The sequence below is a fragment of the Physella acuta genome, unplaced genomic scaffold (genome assembly GCF_028476545.2).
Source record: "Physella acuta isolate Inbredline_101_S28 unplaced genomic scaffold, ASM2847654v3 ptg000889l, whole genome shotgun sequence".
Lineage (NCBI taxonomy): Eukaryota > Metazoa > Mollusca > Gastropoda > Physidae > Physella > Physella acuta.
This window is the reverse complement of record NW_026732406.1, coordinates 464,945-488,421: the sequence shown is the minus strand read 5'-3', so window position 1 is coordinate 488,421 and position 23,477 is coordinate 464,945. Positions and strand designations below refer to the sequence as shown.

The 23,477-nt window shown below is 36.5% G+C and overlaps 2 protein-coding genes across 4 annotated transcripts in view; both read left to right on the top strand.

Moving 5' to 3' along the window:
* The first annotated feature begins 486 nt into the window (after positions 1-486).
* LOC131952705 (organic cation transporter protein) lies at positions 487-10,411 on the top strand. Of its 2 annotated transcripts, none has more exons than XM_059315481.1 (12): positions 487-675; positions 1,624-1,728; positions 2,006-2,231; positions 2,771-2,874; positions 3,244-3,398; positions 3,686-3,854; positions 4,307-4,594; positions 5,249-5,386; positions 5,788-5,879; positions 9,028-9,209; positions 9,607-9,758; positions 10,215-10,411. In XM_059315481.1, the coding sequence occupies exons 2-12, from the start codon at positions 1,670-1,672 to the stop codon at positions 10,312-10,314; spliced, it is 1,665 nt and encodes a 554-aa protein (XP_059171464.1). In that variant the 5' UTR covers positions 487-675; positions 1,624-1,669; the 3' UTR covers positions 10,315-10,411. The 2 variants fall into 2 exon arrangements, with proteins under 2 accessions (XP_059171464.1, XP_059171463.1); XM_059315480.1 differs by having other exon boundaries at positions 1,624-1,777.
* Positions 10,412-17,613: 7,202 nt separating this feature from the next.
* The window catches only part of LOC131952701 (organic cation transporter protein-like), a 35,625-nt gene continuing 29,761 nt past the window's right edge, over positions 17,614-23,477 (top strand). Inside the window, exons 1-5 of one of the 2 annotated variants that reach the window (XM_059315474.1) lie at positions 17,614-17,715; positions 19,200-19,354; positions 20,828-20,982; positions 21,606-21,849; positions 23,154-23,257. In XM_059315474.1, coding sequence (XP_059171457.1) covers positions 19,352-19,354; positions 20,828-20,982; positions 21,606-21,849; positions 23,154-23,257 — 506 coding nt within the window. In that variant the 5' untranslated portion in view covers positions 17,614-17,715; positions 19,200-19,351. The remainder of the gene's footprint in view (positions 17,716-19,199; positions 19,355-20,827; positions 20,983-21,605; positions 21,850-23,153; positions 23,258-23,477) is intronic. The other variant, XM_059315475.1, reaches the window with a different exon arrangement.

Here is a 23,477-nt window from a genome sequence, read left to right as displayed (position 1 = left end):
ATAGAAGTAGAATCTAGATCCAAAGTGAGTAATTGGCCTACAAGTTCTCAAAACATTGTTTGGTAAAAAAAAAACCATCAACAGTGTAATTGATATTTCCTTTGGCCGATTCTAGTCGGAATAAGATACGCATGCGATACGCATGCGCAATGGAGAGAAACTACGACTTAGCGGCGATGTTTTCGATGGTACTGCGCATGCGTGTGTTTACAACCGCAGAACCCTAATACCAACCCTAATCCTATCCTATCCTTAACCCTAACCCTAGCCCTAATCCTAACCCTATCCCTAATCCTACCCCTAACCCTCATTCTAACCCTAGCCATAGGTCACTGCGCATGCGCAGAACCATCTTTTAATCCTTGTATGTTACTAAACTATAATAGACAAATCAATTCGAAATTTTATTTTATATGGGTTTAATTGAATAGGGGGCTAATATTGCTAATAATATTGAAGCTTATCTCTAGTCTATTATTAAAATTATACAGTAAAAAGACGAAATAATAATTTTACTAAGTTTAGCGGGCCTTCACCGGCATAATATGACCTTCATATCAATAAAACCCGCTATTCGTAAAATATAAAAGGCAAAAAAGAAACCGGTTCTTCTACCGAGTTATAATATAATAGATCTAGATTCTAGTAACAGTAACAACTAAAGTTAAAGGAAAGGTAAAACTTAGATCTAGTCTAGATCTGTGTCTTGATTTTTTTATGCTTGACAATTTAAAACTAACATAGATCTAGATCTTAGTTAGTAATAGTACTATTACTAACTAAGATCTAGATCTATGTTAGTTATTAATTTATTAACCGCCAGAGTTTCTTCCAGGCATCTCTTCGGGGTCGGTCCCCCCCCCCCCCCACACCCCGAACAAGATAGGATTCCCCCCCCCCCCCCCCCCCAAGAAAAAAATCTGGAAGATACTAGATCTAGATCTAGTACTTTTCTCTTAACATGACTTTTCTAAATAAAATAAAAGAATAAAGTATAGTATAAACTAAAGAAGTTAAAAATGACCTCACACTCAAAGGCCACAACCCAGTCCAGTAGTCAGTGAGTAGTCTGTAGTAATTTAGTAGTAAATCTCTACTCTAGAATCTAGATCTCATAATAGATCTAGAATCTAGATCTAGATCTACATGTCATTACATTTAGATAGATAGTAGATAAATCTAGATCTTTAGTATTCTTTAGAGATCTAGATCTAGTATACATATTTGATAGTCTAACTAAGTCTTGTTTTGTAAGTAGATCTAGTACAGTCCTAGATCTACTACTAGAAGAGCAACTTCAGGTTATCATCAAGTAAAGCAAGTAGCTCATTATTTATAGGCCCCTAATCATTATAGATCTAATAAAAATTCTATAGTAGATCTAGATATTAGATAAATAGACAAGTTACTGTACTAAGTAGCAACGTCCTATAAAAATAGATTTAGTTGTCTGAGCATTTATTTAGGTTATGTAGGTCTTTATAAACCATATGCTTCTAACTTATTATTGTTGTGATAATAGCCTATATAGGCCCATAGCAGGGCTAAGGCCTATGGCATACAGTAAAGCCTATTGTTACATATTACATGTCTTTAGTGTGAATGTCAACATATTTTCCTCAGGTTCTAGCAACATGAGTTTTGATGACATTCTTCACTACATTGGAGCATGTGGACTTTACCAGAAGAGGGTTTACTTTTTACTCTGCTTGTTCAGTGTCTTTCATGGTATGAGGATGGTGGTGATGGTGTTTTTGCTTTATATTCCCAAACACAGGTGTGGGTTAAAATTTACTTAAACAACACATTAGTTTTTATAGCTTGATTAAAATGCTTGTTTTCTGATTGTTGCCTATTATAATATTGGGCACTGCGATTGTTCCAATTTTCATACATAAATAATTATTTTATATCTAACTTTTATTAAATTGGATGGATACATCACTCATAAATTTTTTTTTATATTATTATATTTTATCATTCAATATTTTAATATTTATTTCAGGTGTGAAATCCCCGGCTATCAAAATGACACCTTTGACGTGACATCGGTTGATCATCAGGCTGTCTTGAACATGTCGATGCCACTTAGTGATAGTGACTCGTGTTTTGTGTATTTACCTGATAACTACACATACGATGATCATAATCAGCCTGTTAATGCTACCAGAATTAAATGTAGCAAATGGGTCTATGACCAGTCAGTGTTTTTTTCTACAGTTGCTAGTCAGGTCAGTTGTTATATTATGACATAATCATGGGCGTAAAAAAATGTATAAAAATTAATAGGGATACATATTGTTCATTCAGCATCCTGTAGTAATATAACTAAGATAATACAATGAAACTCTAGATGTGTACTTCGCTAGATGACTGTCTTTAGATAATTGTATTGTAACAAATGATGCTGTTAAAATATAATGCAGAGGAACCACATGTAGATAAAAAGATGGAAATTGTTTTGTGTGGTCTAATTCACACAAATCCAACAGATCATTTATCAACTACATAAATTCATGTACTGTATTTGTTAGGGACATAATGATGAGCTATAAGGCGAATAGTTCTCTATAAATAGGTCCAGCATTGATACTTACTATTTAGATAACTTTAGGTGAATTATTTTGACCTTATCCAAACTCAACCTCCGTAACTAGAGACATTGGGGTTACCATATTACAACCATCTCTTCATTTAACATTTTTAACATTTAACAGTCTAACAGAAATTTAAAATGTTGTTATGAATTAAATCCCTCTTAACTCTACAGTTCAACCTTGTATGTGATGACTCTCCTCAAACCTCTTTGACCACAATGATATTCTATAGTGGATTCCTAGCTGGCACATTTGTACTGGGCACAGCATCAGACATGTAAGTAAAGATGAAATTTTTTCTTTCATCAAACATTCTAACTAGTTTTATTTCTTTCTCTTGATACTTTTTTTATAACTTGCCTTTGGTTTTCTATCTTTATATATATTATTTTTGTTGTGATTTCCCCTTAGTTATGTATCCTCCTTTTTCAGCATGGATGTCTCTTCTTCCTTTATAAATTTCTTATTTTACCTTCTTGATTCTATGCCATTTAATGAGCTCTGCTAAAACACAAACAATTCTGAATATTAAGTACAATCAGATAACAATTCAAATTTTAAAAAGTGATCAGAATAGTTAATCTCCCGTGTTTACATACATTATTCAGACGTCTTATTATTTAATATAATTATTTTTGTTCAACAGTCTGGGCCGCAAGGTCTGCTTGTACGTCTCTCTGACGCTTGTTACCATCATGGGGACTGGCCTCATTTTTAGTAACAGTTTTATAACATTCACAATCCTAAATTTCTTTGTAGGCCTGGCCACACAAGGGATTTATCCATCTGCCTATGTGATAGGTAGGCCTGTTTATGTTTTCTTGTGTTATAGGTAACTTATAAGTCAAGGCTTAGTTTCTCTAAAAGACTAAAACCCAAAGATTTATTCATAATAACTTGTAAAATAAGTTTTTACTTGTAAGTGAATTTTTTAGTTTTTTTTTTTTTAATTTTGTTATGTTATCCTTCAATACTTAAAGTATTGATAAAAATGCATGTTCCTGGGGTTAAAGAAACATAAGTTCATTTTAGGCTATTGTTTTGTTCACAGATTTTTATTAAGGTTATTTTTTTTTTTCGTGTTTCAGGTATTGAGCTAGTTGGGTTATCTAAAAGAACAAATGCAGGGATGATAACTCAGTTGGCCTTCTCCACTGGAGTTGTCTCCCTGGCTGGTCTAGCTTTCTTGATCAGGGACTGGCAGTATCTGCTGGTGGCTATCACAGCACCTCTTATCATCTTTTATTTCATGTGGTGGTGAGTTCGACAAGAATACTACTTTAAAACATTTTTTGTATGAAAGTTAGTGATTTATTTCAATTTATTTCAATTTATTTCAATTTCATACCTCAAAATAATTTTTAAAAATGTGTATAGTAAAACTTGCCTATCTCATAAAAATCCTACATTTTTGTAGTAGTTGCTTTTAAAACAAAATTGATCTGATAAAGATAATGTAAAACTGATGGAAGATTTTAGAAAATTTTAGCTAATTGTTGTAATGGGACAATTTTTATAGAATATTTGGTTAAATTATCTTGTTTGTTTATTTGCATTGATTAGTTGTTATACTTACATCTTGTTACTTTAGGTAGATGAAGTAGACTACACCAGTTTCTGTTACCAAGGCATAGACAACATGATTTTATGATTTTATTAAACTCTGTTTAAGAAAAAAACCTTAAAACTTGTTTAAATTTATTATCTAGCTTTATACCTGAATCACCAAGATGGCAGATCCAAAAGGGACACTACTCTAAAGCTCGCAAGACAGTGTTAAAAGCAGCCAGAGTAAACAAGAAAGAAGTGCCAGACTCTGTATTGAATGCCATTTTACCCCACAAAGATTGTGAAAAAGAGTTCATGCTTGCTAAAGACACTGTTGATAATGGAGGGAATGTTAAGGATAAAAGTAATGAAAACTCCAAGGGTCGTTTAACTGACCTTTTCAAAAGTAGAGTTTTATTTACAAGATCAATTATTATTTTCTTTAATTGGTAAGTCTGAAATTTTTTTTTCTTTATTTTTTTAAATGTTATTGTAAGTGTAATACTGTTACATAAAATAGAGACAGACATTAAACATAGGATCAAGGTGAGGTAGAGGACATGATCGCCCAACATGTCCATAACATTCAATTTAGGACACTGGTCTTTTGATGGAGTCAAGATCATTCTCATATTTGTTGTGATCATTTTCCTTATTGTTAAGGCTCTGGTTGGACTGAACTTTAGACTTGTGATAAGCTTGATCTTCTGGCTTTATGATAATGATCAGGCTATTCCTGAGGGTTTTTTTCAGACATTTTTCACAGGGTGATTGCACTTGAAACTTCTATGGGATGGAGAATGGTTAAAGTATATATTTTCTATATATATATATATATATATATATATATATATATATGTATATATATTATATATATATATATATATATATATATATATATATATATATATATATATATATATATATATATATATATATATATATATATATGTTTATTTCATGTGTAGGTGGTGGATGGTGACCCTCCGAGAGATGTGCCTGAAAGAAATGTCGCTTTTCCCTGACATTCAGCTTTTATTATGACTTTCTTCATGACTTTCAGGTTTGGGAAATGCTTTAATTTATTTGTCCTTGACCTTCAGGTTTGTGATCAGCTTGACCTTCTATGGCCTGAACTTCAACACCAGGAACCTGGGGACAGGCTCCATCTTTCTCAACCTGTTCCTGGCTGGCCTGGTGGAGTTCCCAGCCCACCTCTTCACGTTGTTCACTGTTGACAGGTAGGCTACATACACAACTTTTTTACATGTAGTGGAAGCTACATACACAACTTTTTTGCCTGTAGTGGTAGCTACATACACAACCTTTTTGCCTGTAGTGGTAGCTACATACACAACCTTTTTACATGTAGTGGTAGCTTTATACACACCTTTTTTTACATGTAGTGGTAGCTACATACACAACTTTAAAAAAATGTAAAGCTATATCCAGAACTTTTGAAATAACATGATGAAACACTTCATGCTTAAATTATTTAAGCTTTTACAATGCTGTGTTACAATAGCAACTGATTTTTTTAATGTATCAAACAACAATTGTCCATACAAAATGCTTTACTGTTTTAGTTTCTTCTACCTGTAACCTATTAACACATTTCTAAATCTATGTCTTGTCTCCCCAGGCTGGGTCGTAAAGTTGTCCACTGTCTAATGCTGTCCACCAGTGGTGTGGCCTGTCTCAGCTGTGTTGTCACAACTGTCTTTGTCTCTGCTGGTAGGTCACATGTGTTGCTGAGTTACAACTGTGTCATCTCACTTGTTTGTGGGTGCAACCTGATTTGTCATAAACCGGCTTGTTTTAGTATGGGTTTATGATGTATTCAACAAAATAATTAAATTGAAGAAGAGAAAACTACAGATAAATAAGAAATTACAAGCTACTCATAATTGTTGTCACATGCGCAAGGCATTAGGGATGCACACTGTAGGGTTACATTGTTTAGAGTTCTCAACATAATTAAAAAACACTAAGTAGCCACCTCCAAATGTCATTGAGACAGCACAGAAAAAAACTGCAAGTCATGTATAAATTATAATATGAACTCTATATTCCTAGGAAGGAGATACAGATTATATTTTAATGACATGGTTGACTGAACAAAGTATATCTTTATTCATAGAGAAATATTGTTTATTTAACCCTTTGAGCCCGCCAGGCCGGTAAACCGGCTTCAACATTAGGCATATATGTCCGAAAAGCCGGTTTTCCGGCCCGATGATCTAGCGTCTTATTCCTAGCGGCCGGTATGACGTCTTATTAAATATAATTAGCGGAAGACTGACTAAAACTGCGCATATGTCTTTTTAGTGCGGGAGTGCGGGATTATGATTCTAAAAGTAGATTTTAGAAAGTGAAAGTGTTTACATTTCGTAGCAATGCCGCCAAAACGAAAAGCTGAGCCACAGCCATCGACTTCAGCACATAAAGTTGGTGCAAAAGATGAAGCAAAAGACCGAAATATCAACAAAAGAAGTAGAATGACTGCATCTCAGGCAATACAACTACTTATTGAATCTGATGAAGAAGATAATATTCCTGGTCTATATTGAATTTGAGACTGAACACAGTGACATAAAATTGACAGTGACAATGAAACTGTTCAAGTACGTTCTGATGCACGTGATGCCAAAGACAAAGACTTGACGAAGCGAAAAAAAACTGTTTACTGGTGCAAAACATGCGAAGTTTTTCTTTGCATCGGGTCCGGCAGTGATAACTGTTTTGAAAGTTATCACACAAAAGTGGACTTCTGGCGTTGAACTAGTATGGCCAGGTATCAATAATAACAAAACAATTACTAAATGTAAATTGGTTTCTTCTATGTTCTATCAAAACAATAATTATGTGTTCGTTTTATATACATTGTTCTGTTCATACATTGTAAAAAAAATGAAGAATTTCAGAATCTTGCTGCATTGTTGTTTGATCCTGAGTCTGGATACCAAATTTGGCTTGATTATCTCAAACGGTTCAAAAGTTATAGGCAAAGTTAGGAGCAGATAAGTGAAAATTGGTTTGGCCCTGGGAGCTCAGGACATGGGAGAAATTAGGCCAGGGAGGCCAGGGCTCAAAGGGTTAAAAAAATAATATTTCATTCAACTTCAACAAATGCCTTGTACTGTTTTTTTTAATATTAGCAGAAGGGGGATTAAATCTTAAAGCTAAGGGAATGGTGGTTAATTAACAAATTAACAAAAAAGGGTTGTAAATTGTTACACTGTTTTCACTTGAATTCTTCCCCCAGATTATCAACAAATAACTTGAAATCTTCCCTCAGATTATCAACAAATAACTTGAAATGTTCCCTCAGATTATCAACAAATAACTTGAAATGTTCCCCCAGATTATCAACAAATAACTTGAAATGTTCCCCCAGATTATCAACAAATAACTTGAAATGTTCCCCCAGATTATCAACAAATAACTTGAAATGTTCCCCCAGATTATCAACAAATAACTTGAAATCTTCCCTCAGATTATCAACAAATAACTTGAAATGTTCCCCCAGATTATCAACAAATAACTTGAAATGTTCCTTCAGATTATCAACAAATAACTTGAAATGTTCCCCCAGATTATCAACAAATAACTTGAAATGTTCCCCCAGATTATCAACAAATAACTTGAAATGTTCCCCCAGATTATCAACAAATAACTTGAAATGTTCCCCCAGATTATCAACAAATAACTTGAAACCTTCCCTCAGATTATCAACAAATAACTTGAAATGTTCCCCCAGATTATCAACAAATAACTTGAAATGTTCCTTCAGATTATCAACAAATAACTTGAAATCTTCCCCCAGATTATCAACAAATAACTTGAAATGTTCCCCCAGATTATCAACAAATAACTTGTAATGTTCCCCCAGATTATCAACAAATAACTTGAAATGTTCCCCCAGATTATCAACAAATAACTTGAAATGTTCCCTCAGATTATCAACAAATAACTTGAAATGTTCCCCCAGATTATCAACAAATAACTTGAAATGTTCCCCCAGATTATCAACAAATAACTTGAAATGTTCCCCCAGATTATCAACAAATAACTTGAAATGTTCCCCCAGATTATCAACAAATAACTTGAAATCTTCCCTCAGATTATCAACAAATAACTTGAAATGTTCCCCCAGATTATCAACAAATAACTTGAAATGTTCCTTCAGATTATCAACAAATAACTTGAAATGTTCCCCCAGATTATCAACAAATAACTTGAAATGTTCCCCCAGATTATCAACAAATAACTTGAAATGTTCCCCCAGATTATCAACAAATAACTTGAAATGTTCCCCCAGATTATCAACAAATAACTTGAAACCTTCCCTCAGATTATCAACAAATAACTTGAAATGTTCCCCCAGATTATCAACAAATAACTTGAAATGTTCCTTCAGATTATCAACAAATAACTTGAAATCTTCCCCCAGATTATCAACAAATAACTTGAAATGTTCCCCCAGATTATCAACAAATAACTTGTAATGTTCCCCCAGATTATCAACAAATAACTTGAAATGTTCCCCCAGATTATCAACAAATAACTTGAAATGTTCCCCCAGATTATCAACAAATAACTTAAAATGTTCCCCCAGATTATCAACAAATAACTTGAAATGTTCCCCCAGATTATCAACAAATAACTTGAAATGTTCCCCCAGATTATCAACAAATAACTTGAAATGTTCCCCCAGATTATCAACAAATAACTTGAAATGTTCCCCCAGATTATCAACAAATAACTTGAAATGTTCCCCCAGATTATCAACAAATAACTTGAAATCTTCCCCCAGATTATCAACAAATAACTTGAAATGTTCCCCCAGATTATCAACAAATAACTTGAAATCTTCCCCCAGATTATCAATGGATCACCACAACCCTGGCTATGATAGGCAAGTTTGGTGCTGCTGGATGTTTTGGTGTGTTGTTTATGTACTCATCTGAAGTTTTCCCCACCGTCATCAGGAATTCTGCGCTTGGGATTAGCGCTACCTGGTCGAGGATTGGGACAATATTGGCCCCATTTATAGCAGCACAGGTACTGTTTTAAAATAATAATTTAATAATAAAATATTTTGTCACTGTTCTTTTTTAAAACGGTTTTCAGTGTTAAAAATGTTTTACTTATATTGAAACTGTTACAATCTTATAGTGGCTCCAAATCGTTTTTTTTTCAAGATTATATAGTAGTCTGGTTGGATTTTCATTTTTGTATTTTCTTATTCTTGGAACTTTTCTTTTGTTTTATGCTTCGTTTCTATTTTTTTTTTTTATTTGGGTAGGTTTTGTTTACTTTTTAAATTTGTGACAACTCTTTAGTTGTAGCATCTGTTGAATCTGACTGTAAAATTATGGTGTAAATTTAAATAAATCCACCCATAAGTGTCTATGAGTTTATTAAATTTCTACGGGGAAACTATTTTGTTTTAATCTAGGGTGTAGAGTCAAGTGGGGGACTTGGCACCAGTCTGCCTCTACTAATCTGTGGCTGTCTCATTATTTGTGCTGTCATGCTGAATTGTTTGCTGCCAGAGACTCTCAACAAAAAGTTACCAGAGACACTTCAAGATGCCCAGTCTTTCACTAAGTGAGTCATGGTACCAGGGGCAAATAAAGGGATGTGACCAGGGGTAAATAAAGGGATGTAACCAGGGGTAAATAAGGGGATGTAACCAGGGGCAAATAAAGGGATGTAACCAGGTGTAAATAAAGGGATGGAACCAGGGGTAAAGAAAGGGATGGAACCAGGGGTAAAGAAAGGGATGGAACCAGGGGTAAAGAAAGGGATGGAACCAGGGGCAAATAAAGGGATGTAACGGGGTAAATAAAGGGATGTAACCAGGTGCAAATAAAGGGATGTAACTAGGCATATGATGCTAAAGATAATTCAAAGGTATTTTTACTTCCAGCTTACCATAAATGACAATAACCATTTCAAGTCATATCCATACCTTCAAACTTGGGCATTTGTCTTATATTAAGTCCACAATTCTATAACTTACGTTTGTTTAACTCTAAATTTTTCTACTTTTTATCTTTCCAGTGGCTCTTCTTCCAAAAAAGCAGACCCAAGTAATGGTGATCAAGTAGTGCTTGATGTGAATAAAAAGCTGTTGGTGGCAGATAGAATAACATCATGTTAAAATTGTTTTTATCATTTGACTCTGGTACAGCAATAATACAACAGGGATTCTTCCATTGCTCAATAAGTGCTTTAAAAAATGTTAGTGTAAAACTGTGTTTCTGGGATAATTAATTGTTTAATAATTATTTTAGATAATTTTATTGTAAAACTATGTGCATGAAATATTTAATATCAAACTAAGAAATAAATTCTTTGTATTAAATTATGATTGAACAGTGACACATGTCTATTTGTCTAAAAATTAAGTAACGTGTGATGTTAGAGTATGGTTTAGAGAGGATTTTATTTTGGCTGGTTTTTAAAATATGGGATGTTTAAGTTAACGTCCTCCATGGTAATAAATATTTGAAGTTAGAATTTTTAAGTGCATAATAGTATTATGTAATATGCTGTGGCTTCCAATTAGCTGCTGCAATTTTTTCTAAAACATGTCGGTGTTTATATTTTTGATACATTATTTTTGTATGCAATATATACATGTTATATTTTGTCAGTCTACTATTTTTTTTTATTGACAAATGTTATTGACTAATTCATACACAGTTATTATTTTAAAATAGTCTCAAAATACTGATGTATTCTTTAGAGATTACATTTTTTTAACATCCCACTGAATAAGGTAGTTAAAGAAATTCTAACATGGCAGCATATAAATGTATATAAAGGGAAAGCACTTTACAAGCACACTGTACCCCATTAGATGCTAGGTGTGTCCAGATAAATACATCTGTTTTGTAGCCTCAGAAGCAGTTACTGTTGCAAGCACACAGTACCCCATTAGATGCCAGGTGTGTCCAGATAAATATATCTATTTTGTAGCCTCAGAAGCGGTTACTGTTGTTTTAAGGCTAAGTTGGGTTAACCTCTTGTCGATAGTTTTAGATGTTTACATAATTTTTATGTTAAACTTGAACAATTTTTCTTTTGGGTTTGAAATGCTTGTGTAATTATTCTTTCTCTAACGAGTCTATTGATAACAACAATAGCTGTTGCTCTGTGTCATCTCTTTGTTATGTATCTAGTATTATGATTTCATGTTTTGATTAACAAAAATTAGACTTAATCAAATATATTGTTAATAAATGGAAAGCTGGCTTATTTTTTACTGTTAATACATACATTAAGCTACATTAATTAAAATGTGAATTTTTTAATTGTATTTTTCAGGGACTATTTTTTGACAGACATATCATGTAATTGACAAAAACATGTTTACATACTATTGAGATTTCTTCTCAGACTTACTTGTGTGGGTTGTAGGTTAGTGCAATGTTTATATAGATTTACTAAATGCATAATTTATATAATGTTTTAATCAGTTTTTTTTATACCTTTATATTTTATTTCTGATATGTTTTTAAACCTAAGAGGGTATTATCTACATATTATAGTTAACTGTTTTTAGATTGACTAATTACTATGTCTAGATTATGTTTATTTTTTACATATATTCCTTTGCAATTCTACTTGTTGAAAATAAATTAAGTTATATATTTATTTGTTTACAAACTTTACAATCTAAGCTTTATGCTGCCAGATTTTTCCAAATGTGTCATATAACAAATCAACATAGATTTTGCCAATTTGTAATTTTTTGAAAGATTTTTTATTTAATGCAGTTGCAATTTTTTTTATACAATAGTAATTTATTTGTGGCTTCTTCATAATTCCCAGTTTTGTATTACTTTTTTTTAGTATGTACTACAGATATTCCTGTATTGACCCACATTTTGTATTTTTACAAATACCATACATTTCTGTAAAAACATTGAATAAATGCTAATCAAATGTATTTAATGCAGCAACTGATACTAAACAGCTGATTTAGCAAAGAACCAACCCACCGGTTTCACACCATAATTTTTTGTTTAGCATATTTTTTGTGTACTGTACTTAACATCAGTCCCTGACAGCTGGGCCGACAAAACTTAGCATAACCTGTACTGGGAGGGACTTTGTTGTATGTACCATATGGTACACCTATTTTATGGTTGTATGTCTCATATGGTACATCTATTTTTTGTGCATCAGACTTGACATAATCCCCAGACAACTGGGCCGACAAAACTTTGTATAACCTGAGCTAGGAGGGACTTGGTTTTATGTCTCATATGGTACATCTATGTTTTGGTTTACTGGTTATTATGTTCTGTGGAGTCTTCCAAGTCTTCTAAACATAGACTTAGTTCTTCATTTTCCAAAAATATGCTATGTGCTCAGGTTGCTGGTAGTATTGCAATATTTGTTTAGGTTTAGGGTCATGTGGGTTATGGTTTTTGTGATAGGGTTGGCATTGAGATTTGATATTTATCTATTAATTTTTTATTTATTACCAGTAGCTTAACATCCACTTTCAAATAAAATTCCTTTATTGTGGTATTTTTGGACACTAATTAAACATCCATCTGTCCTAGTCTTCTGTGTGTAACTTGAGTGAATATTTTCTTAGATCCCGGCTGCTCTCGAGGTCAGTACGTTCATTCACGTCTTCTAGAATTTGCTGTTGTTGGCGGTTGTTAGTGTGGGATGTTGTGTGGTTGTTAGTGTGGGATGTTGTGTGGTTGTTAGTGTGGGATGTTGTGTGGTTGTTAGTGTGGGATGTTGTGTGATTTGTTAGTGTGGGATGTTGTGTGGTTGTTAGTGTGGGATGTTGTGTGGTTGTTAGTGTGGGATGTTGTGTGGTTGTTAGTGTGGGATGTTGTTAGTGTGAGATGTTGTGTGGTTGTTAGTGTGGGATGTTGTGTGATTGTTCGTGTGGGATGTTGTGTGATTGTTCGTGTGGGATGTTGTGTGAACCACACGAGAAACGACTCCAACAATATGCATTCAGAAATATAAATACAGGATTTGTTGGAGGGGGGGGGGGGGTACTAATAGCCAAAGGCAGTTAGCCCCCCCCCCCCCTCTCCCTCTGCAGGATGGAAATTTTAAGTGCACCTCTCACCCAGAAATTTCAAGTGTCTCCCTTCCACCCCACCCCCATCTTTAAGACAAATTCTTAAAGCAATCCTGATGTAATAGCCTACTTATTTTAAAATGTGCACCTAATTAGCATAATGTATTTCCCGACGTCTGTAGAATCAAGATGACGTATGACAGCCAAGTTATCGAGTGTCCGATCTACCCGTTGTTTTCTTGTAAGTTGGGCCACTTTTACTTGTAGGACAAGTTGCTGCGGGACTGGTCACGTGTTGTCTAGACATCCGGGCAACCAGCTTCAAACGCTGATTCGACTGATGGAAAATAAAAGGTTCCAAGCGAATGATTTTAACATCTAGCGAGAAGTTGAATTTTCGTGCAGTGGCGAAGCCATGTTTTGTGGCGTCGATGTCTAAAATCTTTATCGCCGAATTATGAAATGTTTATTTTGAGTGACAGTAAAAAATGAAATGAAAAAAGTTAAAATGGTAAGCGTATCTCTTCTTAATTCCGTTTGTGCCCAAGACACATGGGGCAGATGATGTATGGAGGGCGGAGGGATAGTGTGGTAAGCATTATTCCCAGCCGCCTTTGTTTCCCTAACGTGAGTTAGGTACCCATCAGAGCTGCGTGGACTCAGGGACGTTCCACTGATTTGAACCCGGATTCGAACTCGCGACTCTCTGCTTAGCAGTCTAGCTCTCAGCGGCCACGCCGTTTAGCATGCTATGATGACTGGAGAATACCCTAGGTAGCCACAGTTTTGTTTGTTGAATTACGACTGTCGAGTGTTTACATTCTGCTGTCGCCTGACCTGACAATGAATATGAATTGATCCCAAGAATCAATGTTTTAAAGTGTGCAGCTGTAGAAGGTGACGTCACCTACACACAACTATCGTCTGCTCGTGCGTTCCGGTCTGTTGACAAACAGCTCGGTGTGTTGTTGATGTTTGCACTCAACCGTGAAGTCAATGGCCGCGTCTTTTGTTAGCTTCATCCTGAAGTGAATACACTGTACTAATTAATTAGTCCTTAGGTTCATTTACTAGACTAATTCCTTCATCCTTATGTAAGTACGTTTAATATAGGCCTGCTATTACTAATTACTATGTGGATGCGTCGTACATATAGCAGGAAAGGTCGGGGGGGTCCATCATGATGTTATACCGAGTTACGTAATAAAGAAAAAAGTAAAGATCTAGCGTTCCATTAGGCAGATGAAGTAGAGTTCATGTTTCTTGTCAACACATATGAAGGGAACTGTGGTCAGTACTATGCCCAGCCAGCATGAGTTAAGTACCTATCAGAGCTGGGTGGACTCAAGGACGTTCTACAGACTTGAACCCGGATTCGAACTCGAGACTTTCGGGTTAGCAGCCTAACGCTCTGCCACTTAGTTTCGTAATGCTGTGGATAATAACAAAGTTATGTTTGTTGTTGCTAACTTTTTAAAAAAAATAACGTTCTTGTGGTACTAAATTATGTCTTGATGTACGTGTGGTAGAAGGAGTTATACTAAAACAGTTATGTAACAATAACGTTAGGGGTGGTGATACATGAAATGATATATAACGATATATATATATATATATATATATATATATATATATATATATATATATATATATATATATATAAGAGCCTCCTCCCTATTAATACAATGTTTTTTTAGAGTGCCGTCCACTTAGTGGTTTGTGTAATAGGAAGGTAAGGAGGGTTGAACATCGCATTGACTAATAATAGCATTTCAATAGAGGGTAGAAGGTAAATTGTTAAAGAAAAAAATAAATTTGCAATGATTAGAGCAAGGGAAATACCTGAAACAACTAGGATGCTTATTACTTCACGTGAATAGCGGTCTGGTTTTAACTTGTGAACAACGTTTATAATAAATATTTGACACAGGTTAATATTTCAATGTTGGTGTACTGTGTTATTTCGGCTTGACTAATGGTGTATGTTAGATCTAGCATGACTACTGGTGTATATGTTGTATGTTAGATCTAGCATGACTACTGGTGTATATGTTGTATGTTAGATCTAGCATGACTATGGTGTATATGTTTTATGTTAGATCTAGTTTGACTAATGGTGTATATGTTGTATGTTAGATTTAGTTTGACTAATAGTGTATATGTTGTATGTTAGATCTAGCATGACTAATGGTGTATATGTTGTATGTTAGCAGTAGCGTAGCGAGGGGGGGGGGGGCGGGGGGGGGACATATGTCCCCGGGCGCCGACCTTAGGGGGGCGCCAAATTGAAAGTTTGAGGGGGGGGGGGTGCAAATGAAAAGTTCAAGGGGGGTGCAAATCGAAAGTTTGAGGGGGGGGGTGCAAATGAAAAGTTCGAGGGGGGGGGGGGTGCAAATCGAAAATTTCTCTCGAGGGGGCGCCAAATTGGAAGTATGTCCCCGGGCGCCGGGAAGGGTCGCTACGCCTCTGTATGTTTGATCTAACTTGATCTTTGTAACGATGTTCTATGTTAGTGCCATTGTTTTCTATCAATTTTAGCTTGACTTATGTGACAATGTTCGGTCTTAGATCAAGCTTGACCTATGTGACAATGTTCGGTCTTAGATCAAGCTTGACCTATGTGACAATGTTCGGTCTTAGATCAAGCTTGACCTATGTGACAATGTTCGGTCTTAGATCAAGCTTGACCTATGTGACAATGTTCGGTCTTAGATCAAGCTTGACCTATGTGACAATGTTCGGTCTTAGATCAAGCTTGACCTATGTGACAATGTTCGGTCTTAGATCAAGCTTGACCTATGTGACAATGTTCGGTCTTAGATCAAGCTTGACCTATGTGACAATGTTCGGTCTTAGATCAAGCTTGACCTATGTGACAATGTTCGGTCTTAGATCAAGCTTGATCTATGTGACAATGTTCGGTCTTAGATCAAGCTTGACCTATGTGACAATGTTCGGTCTTAGATCTAGCTTGATCTATGTGACAATGTTCGGTCTTAGATCAAGCTTGACCTATGTGACAATGTTCGGTCTTAGATCAAGCTTGATCTATGTGAAAATGTTCTCTGTCAATTCCAGCCTGTCACTCTGTAATGACATGTATGACGACCAAGATCTAGCACTGACAACATTCCACCCACTTGTCAGACCCGCCATCTTGTACATCTCCGACATGTTGCCTAGAGCAGGCTGCGCGGGATCAAACATTTGACGACATTGAAGTCACAGTCATGCTCGGGAAATCATGACAGTGAAACAGTGACATTGAAACAGTGACATTGAAACAGTGACATTGTAACAGTGACAGTGAAACAGTGAAACAGTGACAGTGAAACAGTGACAGTGAAACAGCATCTTTGATGCGGCATGGATTTTATTTGTTCAAACTCGTCAACAGCAACAAACAAAAAAACCCACATAACATTTTTACCTTCCCATGGCCATTTTGTTAAAGCACCTTCACATGTGTGGAAAGAGCGTAGACCGGGGGTTATAAACCCCATGTTAGACTCCAAAATTGGGGGTTTGTCGCGCGTTACGTTAAAACTGTTGGGGACTTAGCGCTAGTGTCGCTTTCTTTCTACTATTTAATTTTTAAAACTCTTTAATGTCATATAATCATAAATAACATTTTGACGTTCTTAGAATCATTATCCCCCCCTCTCGCCCCATAATCAATGTTACCTTCACTGACGTGTGAACTTTTACTCTTCCCACCCTCCGAGTTTCTTTCAGGTATCTTTGTTGGGGGGGGGGGGGGGGGAGGGGGGACTGTCCCCCCACCTACCACTCCATAACAAAATATAATTTACATAGAAAATAAATGCTTTTACCAGTGTTCCCCCCCCCCCCCCCCAAATTTCAAGTGACCCTCCCCCCCCCCCCTTCGGAGAAAATTGATCTAAAAAAAACTGCCCCACTCCCTGCTAGAAGGAAAACTCCGCATATGGAGTTGTGTCCCCTACATTAAACTGATGCGCAACTCTAGCCATTTTGAACGTCAATTCGTTAGTTATCAAATACTCGGACTTAAAAAATAGGACAGTGGTCAATACATTTATCAATAATGAGTCGTGGTTTAGGAATTCAAAAAATAAGTTAAGAAACAGAAGTAACTAACCTTTAGAGAAAATAGCCAATAAGAACTTCTATCAAAGGTCATGGTCAAAGGTTAAAATAAAAACAAAAAAATATTTTCAGTCATTCTGGCTGCGCCTCGCTCGAATTTAGCACGAAAACAGGACAACAAAGGTAAGCAGTTTAAAAACTGCTATTTTTGTGTTCTGTAATCTAGATCTACGTGTTTTTAACGTTGTTTAGTTATATATAGCAGCCCCTTCTCGTTAAAATCACGTGAATCAGTTTCCTGATATCGTGAGGTTTGAAGGACTGATGCGGTGACCAGTGGTCACACAAAACTGACTGACTGTCTAGATATTTGTCACATCATCTTGACTAGCAGACGGACTTAGACCCAGGCAGCGTGGGCTCACTGTAACACAGGTATGACGTGCGCGCTTAGAGGGGGGGGGGGGGGGAGTCGCAGGAAAAAAGTCGCAGGAAAGAAGTTAAACATTTGCGTTTGCATGGAATTTGCTTATAAAATTGATTTCATGAAATATTTCTTAAAATACAAATTTAAAAGAAAAAGTTTGATACTATTAGAACATAACAAAACTCAAATTATTTTTAAAGTTAATTGAAAATACAAACAAAAAGTTAACGCAAACATTAATAAGCTTAATGATCTAATTAATTAATATTAATGAAAATATTGAGTTAGTATGAAAAACATGTAGAAAAGATGTGAAATGTATAAACATTTAAAAGGTTGTTGTACTAAAGATTGAAACGAATGTTCAGAACGAATCAGTTGTATTGTATTATTGTAATACTAGATTTGGATTGGCGCAGATTGAAAAGAAGACGGAGTTAAAAGTGACTTGCCACATGGAACTCCTCTCCAGTCAACACTGACCAAGCTAATCACACATTCATTACCAAATTATTCCTCAAAAAAAAAAAAAAAAAAAAAAAAACTGTGACTTTTTTTTACCGTTCAGTTTTTTTTCTAGTGTGATTTTTATATTCCCCAATACGAAACATCTCGTGTAAACACAACAACTTGTGCACTGTTTCAGTTAGGTGGACCAAATCTCATACCTAAATATGAGCCATGTCCGTTTATTGGAAGTGGTATTTTACTCTAGCTTACGGTTAGTTCAAAAACCTTTAAAACTTGATACTTTGATGTCTTATTCTCAAAAAGCACATAAAATAAAAACCTTCGGCCTATGTTTGATAGTAAATGAGCGGTTCTGGCACAAACTAACCTATCATTTTTTTCAACCGGATTTTACTGGATGTGATTCCCAACCCTGACTTTTTAAACCCACGTGACAGTTTAGGGGAGCTTACTGTCGATTTTTTAAATGTCACATTGCTCTAAGATTTTTTTTTCCTGTTGATATTTTTCCTTTCCCCTGATTTTCCCTGACTTTAAACCCCCACTAACCCCATTGACAACAGTTTGAAGCTTACTCCGAAAAACATTGACACCAAGAAAATATTCTTTAAAAAATATTGTTGACTTAGCAGTGATAAAGCGTACTGTTTATATGGTGATTACATCCGGTTTATAAATTAAATTATTTCTTAGATAAAACTACCCTTAAACCGTACGACAGTACTGTAGATTAAAAAAACTGGCAGTACAAAATCTCTACTGTGTTCTATAATATTCGACTGAGTTCACTCAGCTGCTTTAGGTACCCAGCAGTAGGGCCATTACATTGCTCTAACAATCAAACACTGTGACAACAAACAAGGAAATGAAGTTGTATCTTTTCCAAGTCTAGACCGGTTGTTTAGCATCCCGTGTTTATCCATTTAAGTACCCCCAACCCCCCTCCCCCTCCCATTCCATACCAACGCAGTGCATGACCAAATTAAATAAACCAGGACAATTTAAAACCTAGTCTTGACAGCCTCACCGGCAAATAGGTTGTGTGCGCATGCGCAAGCTACTGTCCTAGTTTATCAACATCGCTGCAGTTGTTATTCCCCACAAGATTTCCGGCTAGCAGCTAGGGACGGTGTTTCTTTTGTGGGAGCTCCTGTTTTATTTTTCTCTCTTGTAATGGTCAGTAGATTTATTTTATCGCAGGCGATACTTAAACATGTGACCGTTGGGAGGGTGGGGGGGGGGGGGGGGTGATTTACTGGATGTATGATACAATAAAAGTATCTCAACTTTTACAAGGCAGCAATGATGGTTGCCATGGAGACAAAACTCGTTGCCGAGATAATAGGTCAACAATGGCGACAGGTGTTGGTGTTAAGAGGCTGAGTGGGGTTGAGAGTGTGTGTGTGTGGGGGGGGGGGGGATTGTCTTGAAAATCCATCGCTAAGTGGCCTTGGAGTAGGATATGCATATAAGGTCATTGTTCAGGCTGTCGTTATATAACCTGTACTTAACACCAAGATTAGCAGTGGCGTGGCTAGGGTTATACTTAACATTTAGGTGAGTAGTGGCGTTGCTAAGTTATATTTTACATTTAATTTTGAGTTGCGTAACTAAATTATTTTTAACGTTTAGGTTAGCAGTGACGTAATTAAGTTATACGTAACACTTAAGTTAGCAGTAACTAAGGTAGCTAGGGTTATACTTATTATTAAAGATTTCAAGAAGAATCATAAATATAAAAATTAACATAAGTCGATATTTCCAAGTTTTGAAAAAGTTGTTCTTATTGAAGTTAACATCCCACACGACTAAAATAGTCAGTAGCTTGCACTTTGAACCCTACGATACAATTATCTGCCGCTTATTACTGTCCGTGTTGGGGACTAACACATGTAAACATTGGTGAACACAACTCACCCGACTGATTGAGTATAGTTACTAATTAATCGGATTATATCCCTTTTAGACATTGGATATAGTCATCTTTAAATTAAATTTTAAGGATAAATGTAATATTTAATTAGATTAAAATCTAGATATTCGTGCGTTGTCATCGGAGACAAATATATCAGGAACAAATGGCTGTATAGAAGTGGGTCCAAATTGAGTAACAAGATGTGCCACAACCCCATTAAATGAACTAACGCTGACTATAAATATAAATGTTAACGTGTGTGGCATACTTTAAATGACTGATGTCGGACATGAAATTGTGTCCGATAAAGACGATGTAACGAATGCATTAGGCATGGATTTGACGCCATTGTTTCCGTGTTGCAGGCGATTTAATTCTCATCTGGTTCAGTAGTAAGACTAGCGAAATAAGAACAAAAAAGAACGGAAAGGTTACTTCAATACAGTGGCGTAGCGAGGTCGGGTGTCACCCGGTGCGGCACTTAATGGTGTCACCCCCCCCCCCCCAGAGGCGTAGCGACCCTTCCCGGGGACAAACTTTCAAATTTTCGATTTGCACCCCCCCCTCGAACTTTCGATTTGCACCCCCCCCCCCCCCCCTCAAGTTTTTCTCTATATATTTTCCTATTTTTTGCCTTGGTGTCACCCACCTAAATGGTGTCACCCGGTGCGGTCCGCACCCCCCGCACCCCCCCCCCCTCGCTACGCCCTTGCTTCAATATCTGCCATTTTCAGACGACCAACAGGATGTTGTTTGATGACGTCATCAAGCACGTGGGCGAGTTCGGCCTGTACCAGAAAAGGGTTTACTTCCTGCTCTGTTTGGTAACCATCTCTCATGGTATGGCCATGGTGGTGCTGGTGTACCTCATGTACACACCTCGACACAGGTGAGTGGACACAGGTGGGTAGACACATCTAGACACAGGTAAGTGGACACATCTAGACACAGGTGAGAGGACACATCTAGAGACAGATGAGTGGACACACCTAGACACAGGTGAGTGGACACATCTAGACACAGGTGAGTGGACACATCTAGACACATGTGAAGGGACACATCTAGACACAGGTGTGTGGACACATCTAGACACAGGTGTGTGGACACATCTAGACACAGGTGAGTGGACACATCTAGACACAGGTGAGTGGACACACCTAGACACAGGTGAATGGACACATCTAGACATAGGTAAGTGGACACACCTAGACACAGGTGAGTGGACACACCTAGACACAGGTGAGTGGACACACCTAGACACAGGTGAGTGGACACATTTAGACACAAGTGAGTGGACACTCCAAGACACAGGTGAGAGGACACAGGTGAGTGGACATAGGTAAGTGGACACACCTAGACACAGGTGAGTGGACACACCTAGGCACAGGTGAGTGGACACATTTAGACACAAGTGAGTGGACACTCCTAGACCAACCAACCAACAAAGCAAGCAAGCAAGCAACCAACCGACCAACAGACCAACCAACTTGACTATCCTTGTATCCCCACCAGATGCGCTATCCCGGGGTATCCCAACGACACCTATCACGTGACGTCACCCGAGCACGAGCAGGCCCGCAACCAATGGATACCACCAGACGACTCATGTTCTGTGTATAGCACCATCAGCAGCACCACCAACAGCACCATCACCATCACCATCAACACGACCACTATTGGAATGAACGCTACCACAGTAAAGTGTGACAGCTGGGTATTTGACCAGTCCGTGTTTTACAACACAGCCGTCAGTCAGGTATGACTTTATAACACCTGCCAGTCAGGTATGACTTTATAACACCTGCCAATCAGGTATGACTTTATAACTGCCGTCAGTCATTTATGACCGATAACAAACCCGTCAGTCAGGTGTGACTTTTAGCACTGTCGGTATTTTGCTATTTTTGACCGGATCTAAACAAGACACTTATTTACTGTAGTGTATTTTCCGCAACAATCGTATCCCCCATAATTGCATAAAAACAATACTTAACATTTAACCAAAATACTACTACATTTGTTTAGTTTTCTAGCCTTTCTTTCGACGAATGTAAATCTTTTAAATGTTTAGTTTTTAGAAATAGTCATCTAACATTCTCAAACACTTTTCCGATTTTAAATATTCTTGTCCAAACAGTTTTAAATATTAGCTTAACCAGCAATCGTTACTAACGAGATTAACCTAAATTCACCCACTAATGAGATTAACCTTAATCCAGTCACTAATGAGATTAACCTTAATCCACCCACTAATGAGATTAACCTTAATCCACCCACTAATGAGATTAACATTAATCCACTCACTAATGAGATTAACCTTAATCCAGCCACTAATGAGATTAACCTTAATCCAACCACTAACGAGATTAACCTTAATCCAACCACTAATGAGATTAACCTTAATCCAGCCACTAACGAGATTAACCTTAATCCACCCACTTATGAGATTAACCTTAATCCACTCACTAATGAGATTAACCTTAATCCACTCACTAATGAGATTAACCTTAATCCACCCACTAATGAGATTAACCTTAATCCACTCACTAATGAGATTAACCTTTATTCACCCACTAATGAGATTAACCTTAATCCACCCACTAATGAGATTAACATTAATCCACTCACTAATGAGATTAACCTTAATTCACTCACTAATGAGATTAACCTTTATTCACCCACTAATGAGATTAACCTTAATATACCCACTAATGAGATTAACCTTAATCCAACCACCAATGAGATTAACATTAATCCAGCCACTAATGAGGTTAACCTTAATCCACCCACTAATGAGATTAACCTTAATCCACTCACTAATGAGATTAACCTTAATCCACTCACTAATGAGATTAACCTTAATCCAACCACTAATCAGATTAACCTTAATCCACCCACTAATGAGATTAACCTTAATCCACCCACTAATGAGATTAACATTAATCCACTCACTAATGAGATTAACCTTAATCCACTCACTAATGACATTAACCTTAATCCAACCACTAATTAGATTAACCTTAATCCAACCACTAATGAGATTAACCTTAATCCCCCCAGTTTAACCTGGTCTGTGACAGCGAACACCAGGCGTCTCACGCTGTGATGATCTTCTACGGCGGTTTTCTGATTGGCACTCTGGTCATGGGGGCTGTCTCAGACATGTAGGTATAGCTGTCAGACATGTAGGTATAGCTGTCAGACATGTAGGTATAGCTGTCAGACATGTAGGTATAGCTATCAGACATGTAGGTATAGCTGTCAGACATGTAAGTATAGCTGTCAGACATGTAGGTATAGCTCTCAGTTTTCTGATTGGCACTCTGGTCATGGAGGCTATCTCAGACATGTAGGTATAGCTGTCAGACGTGTAGGTATAGCTGT

Excerpts from the sequence above, each read along its gene's own strand:
- LOC131952705 (XM_059315480.1), top strand. The coding sequence starts at position 1,635 with ATGAGTTTTGATGACATTCTTCACTACATTGGAGCATGTGGACTTTAC. Across the intron at positions 2,875-3,243 it reads CTGGGCACAGCATCAGACAT|TCTGGGCCGCAAGGTCTGCT; the intron begins GTAAGTAAAGAT and ends TTTGTTCAACAG. Across the intron at positions 9,759-10,214 it reads GATGCCCAGTCTTTCACTAA|TGGCTCTTCTTCCAAAAAAG; the intron begins GTGAGTCATGGT and ends TTATCTTTCCAG.